Source organism: Callithrix jacchus, chromosome X, assembly GCF_049354715.1.
Source record: "Callithrix jacchus isolate 240 chromosome X, calJac240_pri, whole genome shotgun sequence".
Classification (NCBI taxonomy): Eukaryota; Metazoa; Chordata; class Mammalia; order Primates; family Cebidae; genus Callithrix; species Callithrix jacchus.
Genome location: NC_133524.1, coordinates 25,519,995 through 25,544,415, shown reverse-complemented (window position 1 = coordinate 25,544,415; position 24,421 = coordinate 25,519,995). Strand labels below are relative to the sequence as shown.

Genomic DNA, 24,421 nt, shown 5'->3' with positions numbered 1-24,421 from the left:
AGGCACTTTCTAATAGCAACATTAAAGCAAAACAAACCAACATCAACGAAACCAACTCTGTAAGGATCTGAAGTGTGAAGGTTTATCCTTACCAAGAGTTAAAAACTCATGAGATGTACCTTATAGCAAGCATTTCTTACTAAGCAAATTTGGCTTTTTCTAAGTTTTAGTCTACCTATAAAATTCCATTCCAAATAAGAATTCTTAATAATTCTTAGGTTGATAATAATAAAAATAACAAAGAAGTTGTGTTCTTGTGCTTGGCAGATTCATAAGCATTCTCTACATCATTCACACCTGAATTTTTACAAGACAAACAAGAACAGCAAAACCGAAAGCTCAACTTACCTTCCAGTGTCTTTAGCAAGATCACACCAATCTCTTCTAACTATATCTAATCCTTTGAGCTCCTGTTTGGTGATATATTTCCCGTCCGACGTTGGCTCAACAACCAGAGCAGCATATTTTTTTTTTTTCAGCAGAAGCAGAGACTTGAAAATCCCATCAATGTCTATTTCAAGCAGTTTATACAACTTATTCACTTCACTTTTTACCTGTGAAAATTTCAAATATTAGTATTAGCTTCTCAAACATCTAACAAAGAGAAGATAAACATGTTAAAAATTCCCAAGAGTTCATCTAAACAGAACATGAAGTTATACAATATTGGAATTTTACTCGGCTTATGTGTAACATGATATTACATTGGGTATAAAGCAAAGACATTGAAAACTGCAGGAACAAAAATAGATTTTAAAAAGAGAGACAATAATCATATCATTTTATCAATATATCAGTAATATATCATCCCATGCAACTAAAAGACAGGACTGCATGGATCAGCCACAGGTAATGTATGAAAATTATGGAACAGTCCTTGTTGAACGTAAAGACTTAATACATATGTACAGTACTTGCCTTTGAACTATTCAGTTAGCGAATAGTCCAACAAGTAAATATGTGGTCAGAAATAAAGAAGTAAAACTTTTATTATAAAAATAATGTGTAAGACCTCCGTTAACACCTTGACTATAGGCAAACAACTACATGCTGAACAAATAAATAGAGTCCCCTACAGACCATCGCCTCGAGGGAAAATATACAACTTTTCAAGGCCCAGTATGAGTACAATATGCCAGGCTTGCTTTCAAGTGAAGATTACCATTCAAATTCCACATATTCCATAGAAAGTTGTTAGTTTCTAAGATATCTCTGTTTTAGTTCATTGGGACAATATCTTAACATAGCAAGTGTTTCTAAAACACTGTGAATTGTTATTGTGAATTGCTACTAAGAAGCTACAAATGATTATTTTAAAATGCCTCCTTGTCTTTTCAAATAAATATATTTTAAGTACTCCTGTAAAAATTACAGTTGTGAGTGTATATGGATGTATGTAGGTATTTACGTATAAAATGCATCTGAATCCTACCAGACATATGAATCACAATGTAGGAAGTACTAATGTGAATACATCTTAAACATATGCAACAGACTGTTTTCAAAGGAAAATGTTACCTACCATTTAAAGAAAAAAATTACCTTTGAATTTCACCCTCAAAACAAACAGCTGGAATAGAAATTAAAAACAAGAGGGTTGGGCATGGTGGCTCATCCCTATAATCCCAGAACTTTGGGAGGCCAAGGCAGGAGGATTACTTGAGCCTAGGAGTTCAAAACCAGCCTGGGCAACATGGTGAGACCACATCACTGCAAAAAAAATTTTTTTAATTAGCTGGGCATGGTGGCGAGTGCCTGTGGTCCCAGCTACTTGGGAGGCTGAGGCAGGAGGATCATTTGAGCCCAGGAGGTCAAGGCTATAATGAGTCCTGATCGCACCACTGCACTCCAGCCTGGACAACAGAGTGAAACCCTATCTCAGAAAAAAATAATAAAGAAACAAAGAAAAATAAAAGAGACTGAAGAATTGAGAGAAACCAAGTTTATTATTTTCAGAAGAATATACATGCACATTCATGAATTTACAGTGTTCCATGTTAAAAACAGAATTCACAAAAGTAGGTACAGCAGAAAATTCATAAAATTATCTCACCTTGTTTCCCAACTTAAATACTTCTTCCAGATTGGTGCTATTGGTGTTTATCATAATTGAATCTGTATCTCCATAAATAACTTCAAGATTCATCTAATGAAAAGCAAAAAGTATAAAGATTAACAGCAAAAACACAATGACCATTACATACAATGAAACTAAAGATTTTCCATACTACAGAAATTACAGGCTCCAAACATTTATGTTAATTATTATTCATACTGTCAGGGTATACAATTGACGATTAAGCCCCTATAAACCAAAAAGGCAAGCACCCTGACATCAAGAATATCTCTCAAATTTTCTTAAAACAGAGAGTAGAGTGGAAAGTGAATTGTGTTAAGTTTCAACTGAAACAAAATGCCAAATTAAATAATGAGAAAAAGGAGAATAAAAGACTAGAATATGGGGTCTATATTTATCCACTGTACCACATGCTTAGTGGTCATGGCAATTCAAGAAGCAGAAATAAAATGGATTCTATAAATTCAGAGGCATAAATCCATATTAAATTCTTAATACAGTTGCAAACAGTATTTAGTAGAATATGAAGAGTGCCAAAAAAAATCAATCATAACAAACAACTCTAGAGCACATACAGTATAAAGGCCTGGGAATAAACTCTAATTAGCACTGTTACTAATTTGCTTGAAACACTCACATATAGGCTTCAAGCAGGGGCTAGATCATATCAGTGTTGGTAAAAGAAAAAAGCTGTAAACCATTAGGAGGGATTATAAATGTAAACTAGGCAGCCTAAGAAGCAATTTCCAATCTGTTTGGGTTACAATTTTCCTTGAATACAAAAACATTGCCAGTTACGATATTTAAGAGTTTTATACAATGAAAATGCTCAACATTACCTTTTGTACCATCTCTTTTGTATGCATCAAAATCTAAATAAAACAAAAGACAAGATTAATACATTACATAATTATAAAGACATAAATAGAAGCACATAGAGATAGGTAACACTCAATGATTTGCCATTTCCATGTATTTCTAAAGCTCTTGAAGGTTTTCTAACACAGCCCTTAAAAAAAAAGTAACATCAATATAATCTAAAAATAAGTGTGCCTCTATGCTGATTCTTAGCCCAGAGATATGGATGCATACATACAAACATGTATCTTTAATAAACACCCAATAAAATATCTCTATAACATGGCAAAAAAGCAAACTATTCTCATTACTAATACTTAAATAGAACTGCATGCCTAAAAAAAGCTTAACAAAGCATTTCAAATCTGGCAATTCTTACTCAAGGTATTCAGGATCTTCAAAAGTTTAAAAAAAAAAGCACATTTAAAATTCTTCTCTAGACTAAATTCATTGAAGACAGAGAGTAGACAGATCTTCACTATATTGCCTGGAGCTACCACAGTACCCAGTAAAAAGGTGGGGCTCAAGAAACATTCACTGAATGAAGACAAACATGGATAATATCCGTAGATGGGTCTGTCCCCAGGCCCATATAGTTATAGATCAAAGATATTCAGGTCACAACGTGGCTAGAAATAAAAACTGATATAAATTATTTTGTGCCAGATAAGTAACACATATTTAACAAACAACAGCCTCTTAAAAATAGTAATATGACGTAATTAGGACGAGAGAGAGAGAGAGAGAGAGAGAGAGAGAGAGAGAGAGAGAGAGAGAGAGAGAGAGTTTAAAATACATGTGCTAGATGCTGTGCAAGAAACACCTTGTGAATTTTCTTATTTCATTCCCCTAGATCTCCAAGAGGTAGCTACTGTTAATATCCTCTTTTATTAGATTCCAAAAGACAGAGAACGTAGTGTCTTAGTAATGACAAAACAAGGATATGAACTCAGGCATTCTGACTCCAGAGTATCGGGCCTTAGTCACTCCATGCTATTGCCTCTCTGCTATCACTTATCTTTCAAAACATCAGTCTAAAGCTGAGGTCACTTTTCTAATAAACCAGATAAGGATTTACTTAATTTATACTTCTTTTTCCTACTTCAATAGTCCACCTTGTCAACTAAGCTCAAGCTTCATGGTGTCATTTTTTTCCCTTATTTTCCCTATTACAGAGCTTTGTAAATCCTGTCTTTATCTTATATCTACCCATTACTTTCTATTTTTTATTGCCCTCTCCCCTTTACTACTATCTCCCAATTTTGTTCAGATGTTCATTGTATTAATATTATGTTCTTAGACGAGAAAGCCCTTTCTCATGCCCTGGGGGTGGTGGATGATGGTGAATTCAATTCTGATTAGGCTAAGCCAGTGGTTTTAATACTGACTATACAGTGGAATCATTTGAGGATCTTTTTTAAAAATTTTACAACAGCAACCAGTACCTGGCCCCAACAGTTTTCTTACATTGCAAGCTAGGTTAAGGACCACTGGCCTAAGATAATCATGGTAATTCCATTCTGGAAACAGTGATCAGTTAGGCATGTGCATGTGAACAGAATCCCAGCCAGTTAAAAGTAAGAATTCCTGTAGAATGCTTCTATGAAAGGTTTTCCTTCCTGATTTGAGAGGGCGGGGGGAACTACCTTTTTAGACTGAGGGGCTGCTTGGTGCAGTGGCAACTACCACTGTGACCAGGAAGGGCCAAACCTAGGGTGCAAGCTAACATGCTGAACAGGGCCAGCTGCAAGGTGGAAAGTGCCTGATTCCATGGCAATGCGGTTGTCACTGAGAATGAACCAGCTCACATCTCTACTGGCTTTAGGTCTCATTAATTCACCCTGAATATCATTACCAATCTCTTAAATGTTTTCAATGCCTCTCCGATGCCTACAAGATCAAGACCAAATTCTGCAACTGCACCTAAACCACTGTTCCACTTGTCTGACCTGTTATTCTTTTATATAGATCCTCTTGCTGGAGGATAGAATAAATCTCCCCAGTCTTCCAACAGTTAACTGTGTACAGACTCATCTTTTCATGCCTACACTCATGCAGCGGGCCCCCTACCTGGAATTCCTTCCCCAGTCCTCTTCCTATCAATAAATTTTACAATCCTTCTTGTATGAGTTGACTGGCCCAGTCCATACCTGTCTCTCTCCTCTCATCCGTGTTTGCATTATTCTACTAGTACTTGAATGATGCTTTATGTTATTAGCTCCCACCTATCCACCCCAAACTAGACTAGAAGCTCCTGGAGGTCAGACCATACGTTTGTGCCTAACTACAGATTTCACATATCACAGGCACTCAAAAAACTGTTTGGGACTGATAGGTTCTGTAGTAATCCCAATTACTTTTCCACTAGACACTAAAATTCAGCTAACTTATAAAAAACATTCACTCTCCCCAACTTTGTCTTCATTTTTTAACATTTAAATTACAGGGAAATACACTGTGGGAGAATACTTGACCATTCCATTAGGGAAAGGGCAATAATGAGATCAATCCAAGGCAAATTAATCATAGTGAGAACAGAACTACTTATCAAGAGTCCTCTTTACTCTCTGCCTCTTCCACCTAGCTAGGCTTAGCTTTCCTCATCACAATAGACAACACCATAACGTATAGCTGTTACCTCAGTAAACCTCAGGAGCAGTTTGTCAACCTTTTACTACAACTCCACATATTCAATAACCAATTTCGTCTACTCTTCTTACATAACATGAGCCAAACCTACTATGTCATCCCTGAGTGTACTTTCAATGTGAACTGGCAACCTTCACCTTTCAGATCTATCATCCACCCCCTACTCCATCCCGCCACCAACTCACAACCATTTCCATGCATAACCTGAGGACTGCTACCAAAACAATTTCTCTTTGGTGGCAGAAACCTTTTGGTGGATGTCCTTTTTGCAGAAATGGTAAATAGATTAAGCTGCAACTGCTTTTTTCACCTAGCACTTAACCTAGAGGTTATTTCAAATCCACACATAAAGAGCTGCCTTATTCTTTTTTAATGACTACATAGTACTTCATTGAATAAATAGAACATAATTTATTTAACTTGTGTTTTATTAATGAACATATAGGTTATTTCTACTCTTTACCATTAGAACTGTACTTCAACAAATAATCCCTATACATGTGTAATTTGCAAATTTGCCAATAATACGAAAAATTACAAGTGGACATACTGGGTCAAAGGTTGTATGTTTCAAATTTTTAAAAGTAAATAATACCCAATAGCTCTCTACAGAGGTTGTACCGATTTCTGTGGACCTCACCAACTTTTCAGTGGACCTTACCAGTAGCTAATTATAATGTTCTGTCTCAGGTTCAAGGTCCTCACCACAGTTTGGCGACTCTTCAGCCCATTCTATACAAGATAACCCACAACCAATCTGACCCCTAAGCACTCATGCTTCTTCACTAAGCAGTTCCAGATGGTGGGTATCACAGTGCCCTTTCTAGTCCAATGCTTATCCAAGTGCTAATGAGCAGAAACACTCCAAAGCTGCCCTCAATTCAAACTGCTCACTGGGGAGGGCTTACTTGTTAGATACCCAGAGAGCTACCAAATTCTTAGTATATCTAACAGAGAGTCTGATACATGGGAGCTGTTAATAAATATTTATAGAATGTTAAGTGAATAATCCTAAGGGGTACACAATGTTATAAGTCTCAATTGACAGATGAGAAAAATCAGGCTCTGAGATTTTGCCCCAGAGCTTGATCTAGAAGGACTTTATGCTTCATTTTCTTTTCATTATGTCCCACTACCTTCTTAAAAAAAAAAACAAACTCAAAAACTCAAATCACATCAATGTTCTAGAAGCCAACAATCAAAAACTTATACATTACAGGTATTTTCCCCATTAAAGAAACACATTTTTAAAAATAGCCACATGTATCTAAAAAGGTCTACTAGACACAAGGTACAATGATTACAAGATGACCATTCATAAGTTTACTTTGAAGTGACAAGTCTAATATTAAAGCTGCCCATTCTGACAGAAAATCATTTTATAAGTGCCAACGGCTAGAAAACAGGGCTATAAAGGCTTGCTAAATTCATTAATAAGGCAGTCTGCAGTTATCTGATTTCACAGCAACACCTGCATATTTATCTACTCATTACCAATTGGATGATGGAATTTTTTCAAGCACATTTCAAAAATCTGCCAACTTCAAGTGTAAAAAAATAAACTTTGTGGTTAATTTTTCCCTTAACAAAGTACAGCTGTTGAGAATAATTGTTCAAGATCTTACCCTGTAATGTCAACTGCAGCAGAACAAAGAGTATTTAATTAGCAAATCTATCCAGTAATTCAACACCTATTATATAAAATGCCTTCGTGATTTTATTCAGGATAATTTGCTAAGAGGGTTATTACTGACATTCAGATGGAATTTAAAATTCCTACGCAAGTCGAGTCATAATAGCAGTAATGATCTCCCCAATCAGGAGACTCGGTGTCACACAAGGCTCTCTTGCAATGCAGCAGCCGATTTCCTGACTTCTTAATTCCTGGGCTCAGCTCAGTGAGAGCCCTTCATGCCGATATTTCAGTCAGCAATACATCTTTAATGGGACTCTATTAAAATAACTAGAACAAAAATGACTTTTTTTTGGTTAAAAAGAATGACAGCACTGCCATCATATCAATCATTGCAGGCTTTGCAGAACAGTGCGGTTAGGGGAAAAGAGGAGGGGGAAACAGGAAAGGGGTGGAGGTGGGGAGAACAATAATTAAAATAATACGAAAAGGAATTTTAACCCCAGTCTGAGATTCTGAAGGCTGGAAAATGATAGTGAGAACTAGAAAGCAAATTCAGATGTGTATCAAAATTTGTTTTCTAAAGAAAATAACTTCTTCACGAATATACCCACAATATTGTTTACTAAGCAGAAAGATAATGTTTTTTTGTGCCAACGTTAACAACAGCAGCAACCTGAGACCAACGACTACTGAGATGTGTATTTGTAGGTTCTCCTAATAAGTTCAGGATAATACCTGGGTCTTTGTATTTGGTTAAAATAGAATACTGTTGTTTTGCAATGCATTCAAGGGTTATGAAATGTTTTTAGATACTATTACAGACCAAAACAGTACTTACTAGTACTAAACAATAGAGAGAAAACATCAGCTTTCCACAGCTTAAAAAAAAAGTTTCAAGGTCCTACTCTGAAAACATGTCTACTATAGTATTACATATTAACGAGAAACCCACTTTGGTGTATGATGCAGATATTAAACATAAAGAAAATTCTACAAGTTAAGAAAATGTTGAGTAAGGCAAAATTCTAAACAAACCACTCACAAACAGAATGACAACTGAAATCCCAATGGCTTTAGGATTCTTCCATTACCAATGATATAAAATTAGAAATAAACTGGAAATTAAAAATATATTAGCATAAAAGAGACAGTAAAATAAATGGTTTTGAAGGGTAGGGAAGAGAAAGGCAGAAGAAATATTAATATAAATATCATGTTTGGTAATCCAACCATTGCCTAAGCGTTCCATATTCCAAATTTCAGCAACTTCCAAGCAAGACTCAGCGCTACTCAGTTCTCCCACTTGATGAACATTTATTTCATCCTTATTCTATTAGATTGTCTTTTTCCTATTCTGTTATTCCTAGATTTGTGTCTTCTCTATAAATGCTCAAGAAACATGGGCTATGGATTTAATAAGCATTGTACTTTCTGTCTTCACTACTTAACACTTTTGTGATGCTAGGCTACCTACTGCCTTTAAATCTTAGTTTTACTTTCTCTAAAATTGAGGTGATACTACCACCTTGTTCCCTGAGCTAGGTGAGAATAAAAAGAATCATATGCTAAAGAAGTGCTGTGCAAAGATAAAATGTTATACAAATATTTGTTTTTTTAAAAAGTCTAGGGTCTGAAATCAGAGCACTTGTTTAAACTGCCAATTACCAGCTAAGTGATTTGGGACCAAGCTGGTTTCCCTTTCTATGTCTCAACATCCTCATTTATAAAATGAAGAGGTTGAGATTCCTCACAGATCTAAAAATCTAGAATCCAGCTTTGACATGTAGAAATGTCTTTTCATTATATTTGGTTGGTTTGTCTTTCAACCACATTTACTTCTTCAATATTAGGAAAAGGAAGCATTAATGTATCTAACAAGGATAATTAGCATTGCAAGGATGTATTTCCATATTCAAGGTTGCTTTTGAGGGCTATGTGGTTGTAAAATAACTAGAAACATGTAATTTCTCACAAGTTGTCTGGATACATCTTTATGTACTTAATGTAAGCGAGTGGGTACATTTAAAATACATAATAATATCCAACACCTGTTGAGATCTCTTTTCCACCCTTAGGGAGTATGTATACACATCAACATATGTATCAAGGTTTCTCAACTTTGGTACTTTAACATTTTAGGCTGAATAATTATTTGTTATAAGGAGCTATCCTGTGTCCATTGTAGGATGTTTAGCAGCATCCCTAGTCCCTACCCACTAGATTTCATGAGTAGCATGAGTACACACATATGCCCGAGTGTGCTCCTTCTCTCCAGTTGTGACAACAAAAATTATGCCCAGATATTGCCAAACACTTCCCAGGAGGAGCAAAACTGACCCTGGTTGAGAATCAGTGATACACACTGCTGACAGTGTTCTCTCTCTCCAGGCCCATAGTCAATTGTTGGTCTCATAAACCTTCATTCTAAATCCCACCCATCTCCTCCAAACCCTTAACCAGCTCCGAACATGATAATTGGCCCCTCCAGGAACCTTCGACCAGAACAAAGGACTGGTTTCCTTTCTTTTTTTTTTTTTTTTCTATTTTCTATTTTTTTTCTTTTTTTTTTTTTGAGATGAAGTCTCGCTCTGTCGTGCAGGCTGGGAGTGCAGCGGCACAATCTTGGCTCACTGCAACCTCCACCTCCTGAGTGAAAGCCATTCTTCTGCCTCAGCCTCCCAAGTAGCTGGGATGACAGGCGGGTGCCACCACGCCCAGCTAGTTTTTGTATTTTTAGTAGAGACAGGGTTTCACCATTTTGGTGGGGCTGGCCTGGTACTCTGGACCTCAGGTGATCCTCCCTCCTTGGCCTTCCATGGCACCCGGCCCCAACTAGTTTCCTTTCTAATCTAATGAGCCAACATTGGAAATATGCTATTTCCCCAAGTTGTTAAAAATGTGAGTTGAGAAGTTAGGCTGTGTGATGGCTAATTTTATGTGTCAACTTGGCTAAGTCACGGTACCCAGATATTTGGTCAAACACCAGTCTAGATGTAAAGGTATTTTTAAAAATGAGATTAACATTTAAACCAGTTGATTTTGAGTAAAGCAGATTATCCACCACAGTATGAGTGGGCCCTATCCAATCAGTTGATGGCCTTAAAAGAAAAAGATTGAGGTCCCTCAAGGGAGAAGGAATTCTGCTGCAGACTGCTTTTGAACTGTAGCTGAAACATCAACTCTTCCCTGGGCTGCCGGCCTGCCCTACAGATTTCAGACTTGACAGCCTTCACAGTAAATGTCTGTCTGTCTCTCTGTCTGTCTGTCTCTCTGTCTCTCCTATTGGCTCTTTTTCTCTGGAAATCCCTAATATAGGCTACCTGGGTTCAAAGCCTAACAGCACTGCTAATAAGCTGTGTGATGACCTCAGGCAAAAAATATAACCTCTCTAACCTTCCAACTCCTCAACTATAAAATTGAGATAACACCTGAAGCTTCCTGATAATAGGGCTACTGTGAGCATTAAATGTAACATGAATTGTTTTGTACAGTCTCTGGGACATAAGAGCTCAATAAATGTTAGGGGTTATTGTTACCTAACATCTACTTATTTCACAAGAACTTAATACTATCAGAAAAGCCTTCTCAAGCCTCCCCAACCCAATGATATTAACAAGTATCCTAGTCCTATGTATCCCCCAAAGTGCTCTGTGCATATCACAACACACCACTCTATTACAAAAGGTAAGATTAAGAGACTAGAAGCATATAGGCAGAGATCATCTCATGGGCATTAAACATAACAGAATGCCTGGCACACAGTAGTAATACAATAAATATTTATATCTTAGCTTCTAGTAAAAGGAGGAAAACTCCTAATGGTCCTGCTTGAAAAGAGCAGTCATTATTGATCAGTAAGGGCGTCCCCACAACAGGACCCTAAAGTTTGTTACAAAAAGCAGCGATTAAACCCACACACAGTACACATTTAAATACTGGCTCTTTCCATGCAAGAAATGAAGAGTGAATCAGTTTTAATCCCACCTTCAAACACAATGCATGTTATACAAACAAATATTCACTCAAGAGAAAAGACTTTCTATTCCAGTGACAAAGGTCCATTAATTATAAAATTGACTACAAGTGTACCTCTCCCATACAACTATAGTTTCTAGATAAATTGATTTTCTTTTAAATCCTTAATTTACAACCTAGATCTTCTGGTAGCTCATGTGTGAAGAATATAAAACACACTGAATAAACAACAATTTCTGAAAGGTTTCTCCTCCCAAAAACACAAATTTAGCAATAATTATGAATATCTCTCCATTATTGCCCTACAACTTGACAGGGCTATTATTTTGACCCCAAAACTTAAAATACCACAAACGATGGCTTTGAATGTATGAAAGGAAAAGTGAATTTCTTCCCTGCCTTATAACCTGTCTTATAATTTCTTGTCCCCAGCATGACTATTCATCCTGCGGACTCTTAAAAGCCCACTTTACCTGCTGACATTTAAAAACTCAGTTTTCACCTTTAAAGAAACCTTCTTTTCACAACATTCTCATTCTCCATTCCTCTTCCACTCCAACCTCCAGTTTAGAAGTTCACGTCCTATGTGTTTCACTTGAATTTACAGGTATTGCTGTCATTCTTGGGGTTATATCTGACACAGGACAGTGGACAGCTTGTAGAGCTGGCCTTAAAGGACACTTGAACCAAATCTACTCACTGACACAAGCACTCAATATGAGTCTATACAATCTTAAATATTATATCACCGGTTTAAAAAAAAAACCCCAAGATGCTAAAATTAAAACTAGAGCAGGAGGTATTAACCTAAGGTCAAGAAATCTGAAAATCCCCTGAAACTGTCAAAAAGATCTGAATGTGCGCTTATGTGCATTTTTCTAGAAAGAAGATCCACATATTTAATCAAACTTGAAATTTTGATTTAAGTACCACTGAGGATGCTCCAATTCACCATAAGAATAGAACTTTCAGATTCCTTAACATTCACAATGTCCATTAAGACTAGAAACACACCCACCCAAAGGTCCTTGCCCCTCACTTTTGAGCTGGGTGTGTTAAGCCCCCTACCTACAGTTTATTTTGCTCCCAGAAACATGTACATGTGAAAAGGCTCAGAGATTTGGCTCCCTGGTTGAATCCTCATATAACTAATCTGGGGGCTAATTAAGACATGGTCAAACTATGTCCATGCTTTAGTGAATATCAGTGCTCAAGCAAGTTTCACACAACCTGATTAAAATTGACTCAAAGTGTCTTACTTCAGTAATCACTTAGACAGAATGAATTTTACATTAGTGGGATCAAGCATGCACTAGGCCTCAGTGGAAATGAAAAGGGCTTATAGTAATAGGATTTATAAACCCACCCATTAGGTTAATGGCTAAATGATTTACATGTAACTTTCTCCCCCATCCCGCCCTCCCTCACCCTTTAACTCAGTAAAAACTATGCTTGGCATTTTCCACTGCAGTGCCACACACAAAGGAAATAGCCTTTCTACTTTGGGACATTCTAATTTCTAATAATGGCTTGGGTAGCTACCATTAACTCTTTCAAAGCACAAATAATTGACTAATAAAATTAAATATTCTATAAGGCCTAAAAGTGCTTAATTGATCATAATTGTCTATTTGAGAAGAAAGCCTCAGGCTGACTATGCTCAGATAATGAAGTTGGGCAATTCTGAAGCACTGCAATCAGTGTAATACTTACAGCTAAAACAGACATCAGCATTTTCTAGAATCTATAACATTTTCTTTATAACTGAGGTCATGGGAAAATCTGACCAGAAAACTTTGAGCTCCCAGCTTCCACAAATGACAAATTTACCAAGTTGTCCCTTGTCGTTACTAAGCACCTGGTCTGAAGCTCCATCCTACAAGAGCACATAGCTGGTGGTCTGGAGAACCTGAAGATCGACAGTGACCAAGGTGGTGCCGTCACCATTTTGACAGAAGCATTTTGATTTCTGGAAAGCTTGGTTCTAGGATCAGTGTGTGACAAAATAGTCATTGGAGTGTCCATAATTACTCTTTTCTTCAAATGAAGTGAGAGGAGAGAGAACGTTTCAAGCCCAGTACCTCAGAGGGTAATTCCCTTGTTCAGTACCAGAGCTAAATACTAAATTATGTTCTATCATGACCATACTTCACAGATGCCCTCTTAAAGCAACTCTTTATTTTTTTTTTTTTTTACAAAAAAGCATCCCTTGCCCATCTCCATTTTACTATAAGTTCAACAGATTCTATGATCTAGCTATGCTTAAAATACAGTGTTCCCACACTAAAAAAAAAAAAAATCTTCTTTGAGAAAGATGGTCTAGTTTTAGGGAAATGTAATTGTGTTTAACTGTCCAGAGAAACATGTGTTGTAGACAAATGTTTAGGCATGCCTCTAGAATAAATACAGCTGACCCTGGAACAATGCAGAGGTTAGGGGCACCAATCCCCTTGCAGTCAAAAATCCATCTATAACTTTTGGCTCCCTTAAAACTTAACTACTAAGAGTCTACCACTCACCAGAAACCTTGCCAATAACATAAACGGTTAACGTTAATTTCCTATTTATATGTATTATATACACATAATAAATTCTTGTTTATATGTATGGTATACATATAAACAACAAATTAGAGAAAAAATGTTCTTACAATATGAAGATGGGCAATAAACTAGAAAAACTGATTTCTTACAACAGAGGAAAAAATGTTACTAAGAAAATCATAAGGAAGAGAAAATATATTTACTATTCATTAAGTGGAAGTAGATCATCATAAGGGTTTTCATCCTCATCATCTTCATATTGAGTGCGGCTGAGGAGGGGTTGGTCTTGCTGACTCAGGGGTGTCAGAGGTGGAGGAACATTCATGTACAGGTGGACTCACACAGTTCAAACTCATGTTGCTTAAAGATCAACAATATATTTAAGAGTCAAATGACATATTCCCATTTACCAATCACCTGTTCTCCTGTCCCATTATATTCTATACTTTTGCTGGGAAAAATCCAGAGAAATTTTGAACCATACAGAGATCAAGTTGAGAAAAGTAATTTAGTCACTGCAGCCTTGACTCCCAGGCTAAAGCAATCCTCCCACGTCAGCCTCCCAAGTAGCTGGGACTACAGGTGTGCCCCACCAAGCCTGACTAATTTGTTTGTTTGTTTGTTTTTAACTTTTTTGGCAAAGATAGGGTCTCACTATGTTGCGTAGGCTGGTCTCAAACTCTTGGACTCAAGCAATCCTCCCACCTTGGCTTCCCAAAGTGCTGGGATTACAGGTATAAATCACTGCACCCAGGCTGTACATTTCCACTCTCCAATTTGGCCAAGGCTCAAGAATTTGATATGAATTATAGGAAGCACTATATTCTCTTTCCATTTCGAACCTCAAGAAGGAACTCATTCATTCATTCGGACACCAACAGTATTTACTAAAGTCTTCTCATGTGCTAGGTGTAGGTGGTAGGGAACAAAACAGTGAATGATTTGGACGTTATCCTTTCCCTCTTATAGTGTATAACCCCCAGTAGAGCAGAGAACCAAATAGGCAATTGGAAAATACACACATACTACATGCATGCACATCTACATAACAGGGGCCCCTGGGGTAGGAGTTAGAGAAAAGTCCATAGAAACAGATAAGGTATAGGAGGAAGGTGAGTATAGAGAGTAATAGGAAAAGGAGAGTGGCCGAGTAGTGTTTGTGAAGATTCAAAGAACACAAGGAAACGCTGAATTGTGAGTTAAAAAAAATGTAAGTTTTTAAGAAAGTTTTTTAAAAATCACTTTTTTTAAAAAAAGGCAAAGAAAATAAACTGTATGGTTGAAGCTAGAATGTTCAGGGAGGCCCAAATGTGAAGGGCCTTGTAAGTCACATTAAGGACTAAACTGGGCAGTGGCATAAGCAGAGTGGCAGTTTAAAGAGTTCTTTCTGGCTATAAAACATCTGGAGAATACTTAAGGGGGGCAGTGTCCAGGGAGATGTAATGAGGCCTGAATAGCATAATTGCAGTGACACTGGAGATAGAGAATCACAGATATTTAGGAAGTGGAATCCACAGGACTTGGCACTGGGCTGGATTTGAGGCATGAGGAAGAGATAGGAGTCAAGAATGATATCCATGTTCCTGGCTTAACAACTGGGTAAACAGTGTCATCATTCACTGAGACAGGGAATCAGGGAAGGGAAACAGGTTGGCGAGCAGAACCACAAGGGCAGTTTTGGAATTGAATAGAATATGCCTGTGGAACATCTCAATGGAGATCACCGAGAGGCAGACAGGAGCTAAGACGTTCAGCAGAGGGTATGTAAGGAATTTCAGGTATAAGAAATTCAATGCTTAACAGAGAAGCGATATATTAACATGAATAAACCAAAGCAATATCAGCATGCAGACAATAACAGAATCCCTCAAAATGCTCGGCACAGCTCACTGAAGGGGTAGCCAGAGAAAAGGGAGACTAGGCAAGCTAGCACCAAAAACCATGGTAATGGTCCTAGAGTGGCAGGTGCTCCACGGTTCTCCTGATTCCTCATTCCACTAGTTCCTTCTGTTCCCTTTCAGCTATCAGATCTCCATTCTTTTGGTTACTATTGGCAGGTGTCACACAAACAGGGGCCACTAGCAAATCTGAGGCAGGCTGCTCACAGTCAGACAGTCAGGCACCACACAGTGACCTTTAATGAGAATGATCCTAACAGGTGGCTAGTGCTTAATACAAATAATTGTATTAAGCTTCTGAACAAGGGCAAAAAAGGAGAGCACCTTGCTTTGTCATGTGCAACCAAAACTACAAGCTGTGACTTAACAAATAGCAAGCAAAACCTTTGCAATGGCGCCCCTTCTTGAGGCAATGTTGATGGGCTCAACAGGAAGACTGAATGCCAATTAAGTCACAAGAGCCTTCTAGATCCCCCTATACCTACATAATCACCCTTTTCACTGCCTCTCTTCTGCACTGGGGAGGAGGAGGGAGGTGGAATAGTTCTTTCTTAAGTTTGGTGCTATCTGCTAGCAGTTACCATTTATACTTATCCAATAAAGATAAGTATACCCTTCCAAAGAAACTAAGTCATAAGTGATTATATTAATTGCTTTTGTCACTAATTAGATTTTATAACATTAGATGTCTCACAGTTTTCATGGACCTTTAACCTCAGAGCAAGCCACTGTTCAGACAGAACAGACAGCTGTGGGTTGGATAGGGGTGGGAGGAGCCTGCGCAACCTTTTCTGAAAGACAAACACCTTTATCATGACCCAGAAATTCCACTGGGTGGTAAGAAGCCAGGAGTCCTGTGACCTGTAGTGGGACCCCATGTGCTGATCTACTGCCATTCTACTTGACCTTTACATCCCCCCCCCCAAAAAAATCTTTCTCCTGGAGACAACTTCCTCTACTCCCACCCTTTTAAACCTTCTGACTGCAAATGGCATGGCTAGAATGAGCCACACACCACTGGCATGCCAATACCCAGATAAAGAATCTAAGCAGTAGATCAGATTCCTGTCAGCTGCAAAAGAGCCAGCACTTCAGCTGCTTCTCACTTTTTATTTTTAAATGGCAGGATGGGCTCAAGGGCATGGTAGCCTGTCACCCAAGAAGAGATTAAAGATTAAAAAAGATAAAACCAAAACCATACAGGGTATACAAACTCACAGGAGGCTGGGAATTCAAAAGCACTTCAGAAAAGCACACATAACATTTCCAAACCAGTTATAAGTGTGTTTCTCTTAGTTACATGGTAGAAGGAAACTGCTTATGGGAGCAAGAGAAGAATCTTGCTCCCAACTACAGATCAGTTCCTAGTCAATGGGACTAACGAACTAATTCTCCTGCTACTAATTTTTAAAATATTTACTTTCAGAACTCTGAGCCCAGAGCATTAAAATGTTGGAATCTGCTCTGAACAATCAAGATACCTAGTCAATCAGTCCTCCAAACCAAAGAGCATATAAAATTAAATATAAGTCAATAAAATTTAAAGAATATGGTTAGGGAGAAGAACTTACCTATGCAGAATACAAAATGTGATTTCTTTTTCCCCCTCTACCACTACCATCACCACCAGATAATTCTCAACTAATTCTTACAAGCTGAAGACTAACTTGGATTTTGATGTACAAACTGCTTTTGATGATATTTCATTTTAAACAGATAAACTCTTTTTTTAAAGAAATGCAAGCCAAAGACACCCTTTTGAGAAACTAAGAAAACAGATGTGGAAGCCATTTGTTTAGATGAAGAGGAATTTTCGCTTTTATAGGAATACAATGATTCATGAAGAGGAAAAAAGTCTGTCATCAAGTTTACTTCAATAGATACTCTTGGGTTTGAGGCAGCTTTCTAAATATGGCCATTGCTTTTCTTCACATCTCATCTCTCCTGAAATATCTCAAACTACCACTAACAAACATTACTTTTATTGTCTTTGTTCTTTTAAATTTTCTGCTTAGTTAATATATTGTGCAGGGGAAAAACCATAACTCTGGTACTACAGCATTACATACTTGCTTTTATTGCTTAGGTAGCAGTATAAAATACCTACCGCTTTGGTGATCTATCACAAATATGTCAGCTTGAGAATATTACAACAGGAATACAAGAATACAAGAAACCCTAATAATAACTTAAATAACAGCTCTTCTCAACCCCAAAATGGATGAAATAAGAGAACAGTGAAGTTTTCCCAAGAAGTTCTGACACAGAGAAAAATCACTTTTCTTGGTTTGTGTTTGGTGGAAATGCTAAGAAGAATTAAAAAGGGAAGGCCAGGCACGGTGGCTCAGGTCTGTAATCCCAGTACTTTGGGAGGTCAAGGTGGGCGGATCACCTGAGGTCAGGAGTTTGAGACCAGCCTGGCCAACATGGTGAAACCCCGTCTCTACTGAAAATACAAAAATTAGCCGGGCACGGTGGTGGGCGCCTATAATCCCAGCTACTCGGGAGGCTAGGGCAGGAGAATCGCTTGAACCTAGGAGGCAGAAGTTGCAGTGAGCCAAGATCGTGCCATTACACTCCAGCCTGGGCAACAGAGTGAGACTCTGTCTCAAAAACAAAAACAAAAACAAAAAAAACAAAGAGGCTCTCTTTGTATTACAACCCTGCTATGACTAGCACCAAAGTTCACACAATTCTCTTGTGATTTCACTATATTTGCCCACAATTTTGTGAACAATCCCCTTATTAAATCCTATTAATCCCAGTGTCAACTCTTTCCTGCCAGGATCCTGACTGATAGACCAAATAAATTTTAAAAAAAAAAAGATAAGAAGTTTTGAAATGTCTTACTTGAAACCTCACCCTCCTGAAAGTAGACTCACATGAAGCAACACCTTTTGAAAATCTAGGCCTTTTTTTTATGAGATGGAGTCTACCTCTTGTCATCCAGGCTAGAATGCAATGGCACAATCCTAGCTCACTGCAACCTCCTCCTCCTGGGTTAAAGCCATTTTCCTGCCTCAGCCTCCCAAGTAGCTGGAATTATAGGTGCCTGCCATAACACCCGGCTAATTTTTATATTTTTAGTAGAGACGGGATTTCACCATGTTGGCCAGGCTGGTCTCGAACTTCTGACCTCAGGTGATCCACCCGCCTCAACCTTCCAAAGTGGGGGGATTACAGAAAATCAAGGCTTTTAAGACTTGTAAATAAGAAGATTTGCTGCGAACTTTCTTTAAAGAGTAGGCCTTTGATATCTCTCTTTTATCATGACATATTAACAATGCTCAAATTTAAATTTCCTTTAGTCCAATTTTATCCCAAAGAGAACGAAAAATAGAAGACTACCTCCACCTTATGATTTTGAGAATTTTGGAAATTATGTTATTATTAATATATGCCAATTTACAGTTATATTTCCATGTATATTATTTAAGTCTCTAATTACACCGCACGTTAACACTGAGGACCAGGACTGTTTTTTATATTTGTTCTGCTCATACTAAATCATGCCTTGCAATAGTTCCTTTAACAGAGAATATATTTGAAAAATAATTTATTGACAGTTGGAAATAGTATCAACAGTAAAAGAACATAAGCAGGAAAGCTATCCCCAAGAGATATGCTTAGTTACTTTGGCATTTTCTTATTTGGTATGGCTTATCAAATGATTCTGCCACCAGAAGAAAAATAAAAGCTTCACTGTAAGGTGAATATAAAATTTTATGAAAACAGCTGTATAACCATCAAGATTATTTTCCACAAGTAGCCAACATGAAACAGAATTTACAACAGAGGCAGGAAGAAGAGTAGGTGGAGTTAGAATAGAAGGAAATGAGGAGGCTCAACAAGAATTAATTACTGGTAATTACACATGCTACAGCCTCTCTTCTGTCTCCACCCTCTAGCTAATCAACAGTGGGAACAGATGTGGTCTGTGGTATTGGGGAGGGGGGTGCTTAACAGCTGTTTGGAGAACATGCCATTAAAAAGCAGCCTTGTCCACAGAAACCCAAGAGTTTTAGTGTTGGAAAGAAAAGAGGTAATGAATAATGACCACAGTCTTACTCTGAACTTCAGCTTATTCAGGCCAAAGATAAAAAACACTTTCTCCTGATTTCTAATAAAGTATGGCAGTCGCTTTGATATTTTCTAAAAGTACCTAAATATTTGAATCTATTTCACTTATCTCACCCAAGGAGTCCCAAAACCAGTATAAAAATTCAACTATTCTTTATTAAGTAAACATTCAGTAAATCTCAACTATGGTAATGATTATCACAAGAAAAACTCTTAAAACTCCCACTATAGGGAATACCAAATTAGGAGGAAAAATCCTAAATTTGCTAAACCATCTTTTTGGACATTTTTTCATAGATAAGAACTCTATGCAACATGGAACTCGGAACATCTCAGCTTACTTCTTATAAAATCTGAAGCATGTGGCACACTGTCAATGCACATAATCATTTCCAAAAGATAAAAACACAAACCAAGTTCCAGGGATAAATTTAAAAACAATACAAGAGGCCTACCGTGGTGGTTCATACCTTTAATCCCAGCACTTTGGGAGGCTGAGACAGGTAGATCATGAGGTCAGGAGTTCAAGAGGAGTCTGGCCAACATGGAGAAACCCCATCTTTACTAAAAATACAAAAACTAGCTGGGTGTGGTAGCCCACACCTGTAATCCCAACTACTTGGGAGGCTGAGCCAGAAGAATCACTTGAACCCGGGAGGCAGAGGTTTCAGTGAGCCAAGATCATGTCACTGCACTCCAGCCTGTGCAACAGGGCAAGATTCTGTCTCAAAAAAAAAAAAAAAAAAATACAACAGTCAAGGCTTTAACAGTTTAGCATACTCACAGAACAAAAGTTCTAACGTGTTTGTGCTTCCTCCAAAGTCTGATGACTACCATTTGGGCAGGTTTGCAAGGGTCAGTGACATCTCCTACCCTATATAGGATACCCCCAAGTTTCAAGGAATGAGGATAGGTGACACAGGTCTGGCTTCCGGAATTCATAGTTGATGGCTACCTATGATCTGAAACCTTTATGCTGCAGTAGCAGAAAAGATTTTTGTCTTTGGAACCACTCAGATTCCAAATGGCTGTATAATAAGCCCATTTATAAACAAATCCAAAGCAGTGCTCAATAAATGACTGATTATGCCACCAACTGATAGCAAGCATATTGCTTGCTTTTGCTGAAACATGCAACTGTGTTAGAACCTTTGAAAGTTCTTGAGCAGCTTAACAATTCCAAGTTCTTAGGTTAAACATTTTATATATATCCATATATATAAATGAGTGGGGGGCTGTATATACACATAAAACGAGAGTGCACATATTTATATACACTTGCAGGATATGACACTAATTTCTCATATCTAATCTTATTAAACTGAACTTGCATATTCTCAATTTTACTTCTGTCTATTTTTGGGGCAACTTCAAAAATTTCATTCAGTTTCGGTATATGTAAATTGCACAAAACTATGATTCAATCCTGTTGGGGATAATTAGAGAACGATGAAGCTGCGGTTGAGAATAGGAAAGGAAGGTAAACGCTAATGTTGGAACAGAAATAAAGATATTCAGAATGAAGCCATGCTCTGATGGCATCTAAGTCAGCAGGAGGGGCAGGATGTGAGTGGGGAGCTCCAGGGAGATGGACGTCAACAACTAGCCATAGTGGAGGAGGGGAAAAGCATGCTTACCTGCAACAAAGCAAATTTTCTCTTAGGGGATAGTAAATGAAAAAGAAAATGGATCCCTTATTACCAAATAAAAGAGTATAAAGGGTCATTTGTATCACGTTGAGAAGATTTATTTAAATGCATCTAAATACCGTTTGTTCCTAAGAGTTTCCATAGACACACTCTAAACTTCAAATCTCCTGCAACTATAGTTTCTATGAGGTCTAAAGTTCTCAGACTTAATTTCTACATCCAGTCATAGTTTTCAGGAACCTCTTCCTCCTGATGAGTAAAGGACTATACCCTTCTTTTGCAATTCATCAGGATAAAGCTATTCTTTTTGGTGTACTCTGCAAACCCACCTTTAGATCCTGAGAAGTAAGTCTAATTATCTGCAAAAGAGTGCATAAGAAAGTTTAAATTAATCCTTCATCCTAAATTATGTTGCTTTTCTGCATCAGCAAAGACACATTACCATGCAAAATAATGAGCTTTTTTTCCTGATAGAGAATATACTTGGGAGAGAAATGGGAGTTTCTGGCAAAAAATAAAGGCTTCATTACTTCAGCTTTAAATGTAAATTAGGCACTCAGCAGCCTGCAAGTTAGGACAGTTTTCCATACACAAGATAAGATGAATTATATTTTATTCCTTAGTTCTTAACAAAAGTCACTTCCTTAGACATACCTAACCCTTAAACAAAGGCTGTTCTTTGTCATAGCTAGGGAAATGTTTTTATTACTAATGTTCTTTAAATATGAATAGAAATCTCTTTTCCATACTCATGCTTATAACAAGCTGTTACTTCAGCAAAGAAGATCTAAAATGAATACAGAAAAAAGGGGACTATTTGCTTTATCTGTGAACATTACACATATCACCCTACCTAACGGAAAGGCCTTTAAACAATAAATCCTTTAAAAAGGCCTTTAAAAAAACAAAACAAAGAAAAGAACACAGGCTCTTTCCACGTATTTGCATCTTCAATTTCTTTCATCAATGTTTTATAGTTTATAATGTATAGGTCTTCTACCTCCTTGGCTTAATTTAATCCTAAGTATTTTAATCTTTTTTATGCTATTGCAAATGAGATTTTCTCTTAATATCTTTTTTTGGATAGTTTGTTGTTAGTGTACAGAAACAACTATTTTTTTTTATGTTGATTGTGTATCCTACAAATTTACGGAATTCACTCATTAGTTCTAACAGTTTTTTGGTGGAATTTTTAGGGTTTTCTATATATAAGATCATGTCATCTGCAAACAGTTTAACTTCTTCCTTTCTGATTTGTATGCCTTTTACTTTTTTCTCTTGCCTAATTGTTCTGCCTAGGGCTTCCAGAACTATGTCAAATAGAAGTAGTAATAGTGGGCATCCTCATCTTGTTCCCGATCTTAGATGAAAAGTTTTCAGCTTTTCACTGCTGTGTGTGATGTTCGCTGTGGGCTTGTCATACATGGTCTTCATTGTTTTGAGGTACTTTCCTTCCATATCTAATTTGTTGAAGGGTTTTTACTACGAAAGGATATTGAATTTTGTCAAATGCTTTTTCTGTATCTATTGAGATTATCATATGATTTTTATCTTTCATTCTGTTAGTGTGGTGTAGCACATTTACTGATTTGCATATGTTAAAACATTCTTGTATACCAAGGATAAATCACTTGATTATGATGTATGATTCTTGTAATGCCCTGTTAAATTCGGTTTGCTAGTAGTATTTTATTGGGGATTTTTGCATCTGGGTTCATCAGGGATACTGGCCTGTAATTTTCTTTTCTTGTAGCATCCTTATCTGGCTTTAGTATCAGGGTAATGCTGGTCTCACAAAATGAATTATCATCTTTAAAATGAGAATATTGTTAAAGTATCCATATTACCCAAAGCAATCTATATATTCAACGCCATTCCTATCAAAATTCCAATGGCATTTTTTCACAGAAATAGAAAAAACAATCCTAAAACTTGTATGGAGCCACAACAAAAGACCCCAAATAGCCAAAGTAATCTTAAGAAAGAACAAAACTGGAGGCATCACAGTCCCTGATTTCAAACTGTATTACAAAGCTATGGTAATCAAAACAATATGATACTGGCATAAAAACACACAAAGACCAATAGAACAGAATAGAGAACGCAGAAATAAACCCTTACATATATGGTCAATTAATCTTTGACAAGAGGGTCAAGAACTCACAATGAGGAAAGAAAAGTCTCCTCAATAAATAGTACTGGGAAAACTAGATATCCACATACAAAAGAATAAAATTAAATCCTTGTCTCATTCCATATACAAAAATTAACTCAAAATGGATCTGAAACTTAAATGTAACATCTGAAACCATAAACTCCTAGAAGAAAATATAGGGGAAAAAAAGCTCCCTGCCATTGGTCTTGGCAATGATTTTTTAAGATATGACACCAAAAGCATAGGCAACGGCAGCAAAAATAAGTAAGTTAGGACTGCAACAAACTAAAAAGAAAGCAACCAACAAAATGGAAAGACAACCTACAAAATGAGAAAATATTTGCAAACCATAAATCTGATAAGGGGTTAATATCTGAAATATATAAGAAACCCAAACAACTCAACAGCAAATAAACAAAAAACAACAACTAGATTAAAAAATGGCTTCGCCTATAATCCCAGACACTCAGGGGGCTAACATGAGAGGATCACTTGAGGCCAGGAGTTCAAGACCATCCTGAGCAACAAACACAGCAAGACCCTGTCTTTAAAAAAGAAATTAGCTAGGGCATGTGCAGTGGTTCATGCCTGTAATCCCAGCACTTTGGGAGGCCGAGATGGGTGGATAACTTGAGCTCTGGAGTTCAAGACCAGACTGGGCAACATGGCAAAACATGGCACAACCCCATCTCTACAAAAAATTAGAGGGGCATGGTGGTGCACACCTTTGCCTGTAGTCCCAGCTACCTGGGTGGCCAAGGTGGAAAGATCTCCTGAGCCAAGGAGGTTGAGACTGTAGTGAGCCCTGACTGCACCATACACTCCAGCCTAGGCAACAGAATGAGACCCTGTTTCTAAAAATAAAACAAAAATAAAAAATAAGAATAAATGGGCAAAGGAC

General features: G+C 37.3%; 1 protein-coding gene across 11 annotated transcripts in view; it reads right to left on the bottom strand.

Annotated features, from left to right (window-relative positions):
• Nucleotides 1–24,421, bottom strand: part of POLA1 (DNA polymerase alpha 1, catalytic subunit) — a 316,077-nt gene that overhangs the window by 196,206 nt on the left and 95,450 nt on the right. For all 11 annotated transcript variants that reach the window (XM_008989090.5, XM_078363411.1, XM_017968391.4 and 8 more), the window contains 3 exons: nt 2,917–2,949; nt 2,054–2,146; nt 349–554 (listed from right to left, as the gene is read on the bottom strand). In XM_008989090.5, coding sequence (XP_008987338.2) covers nt 349–554; nt 2,054–2,146; nt 2,917–2,949 — 332 coding nt within the window. The remainder of the gene's footprint in view (nt 1–348; nt 555–2,053; nt 2,147–2,916; nt 2,950–24,421) is intronic.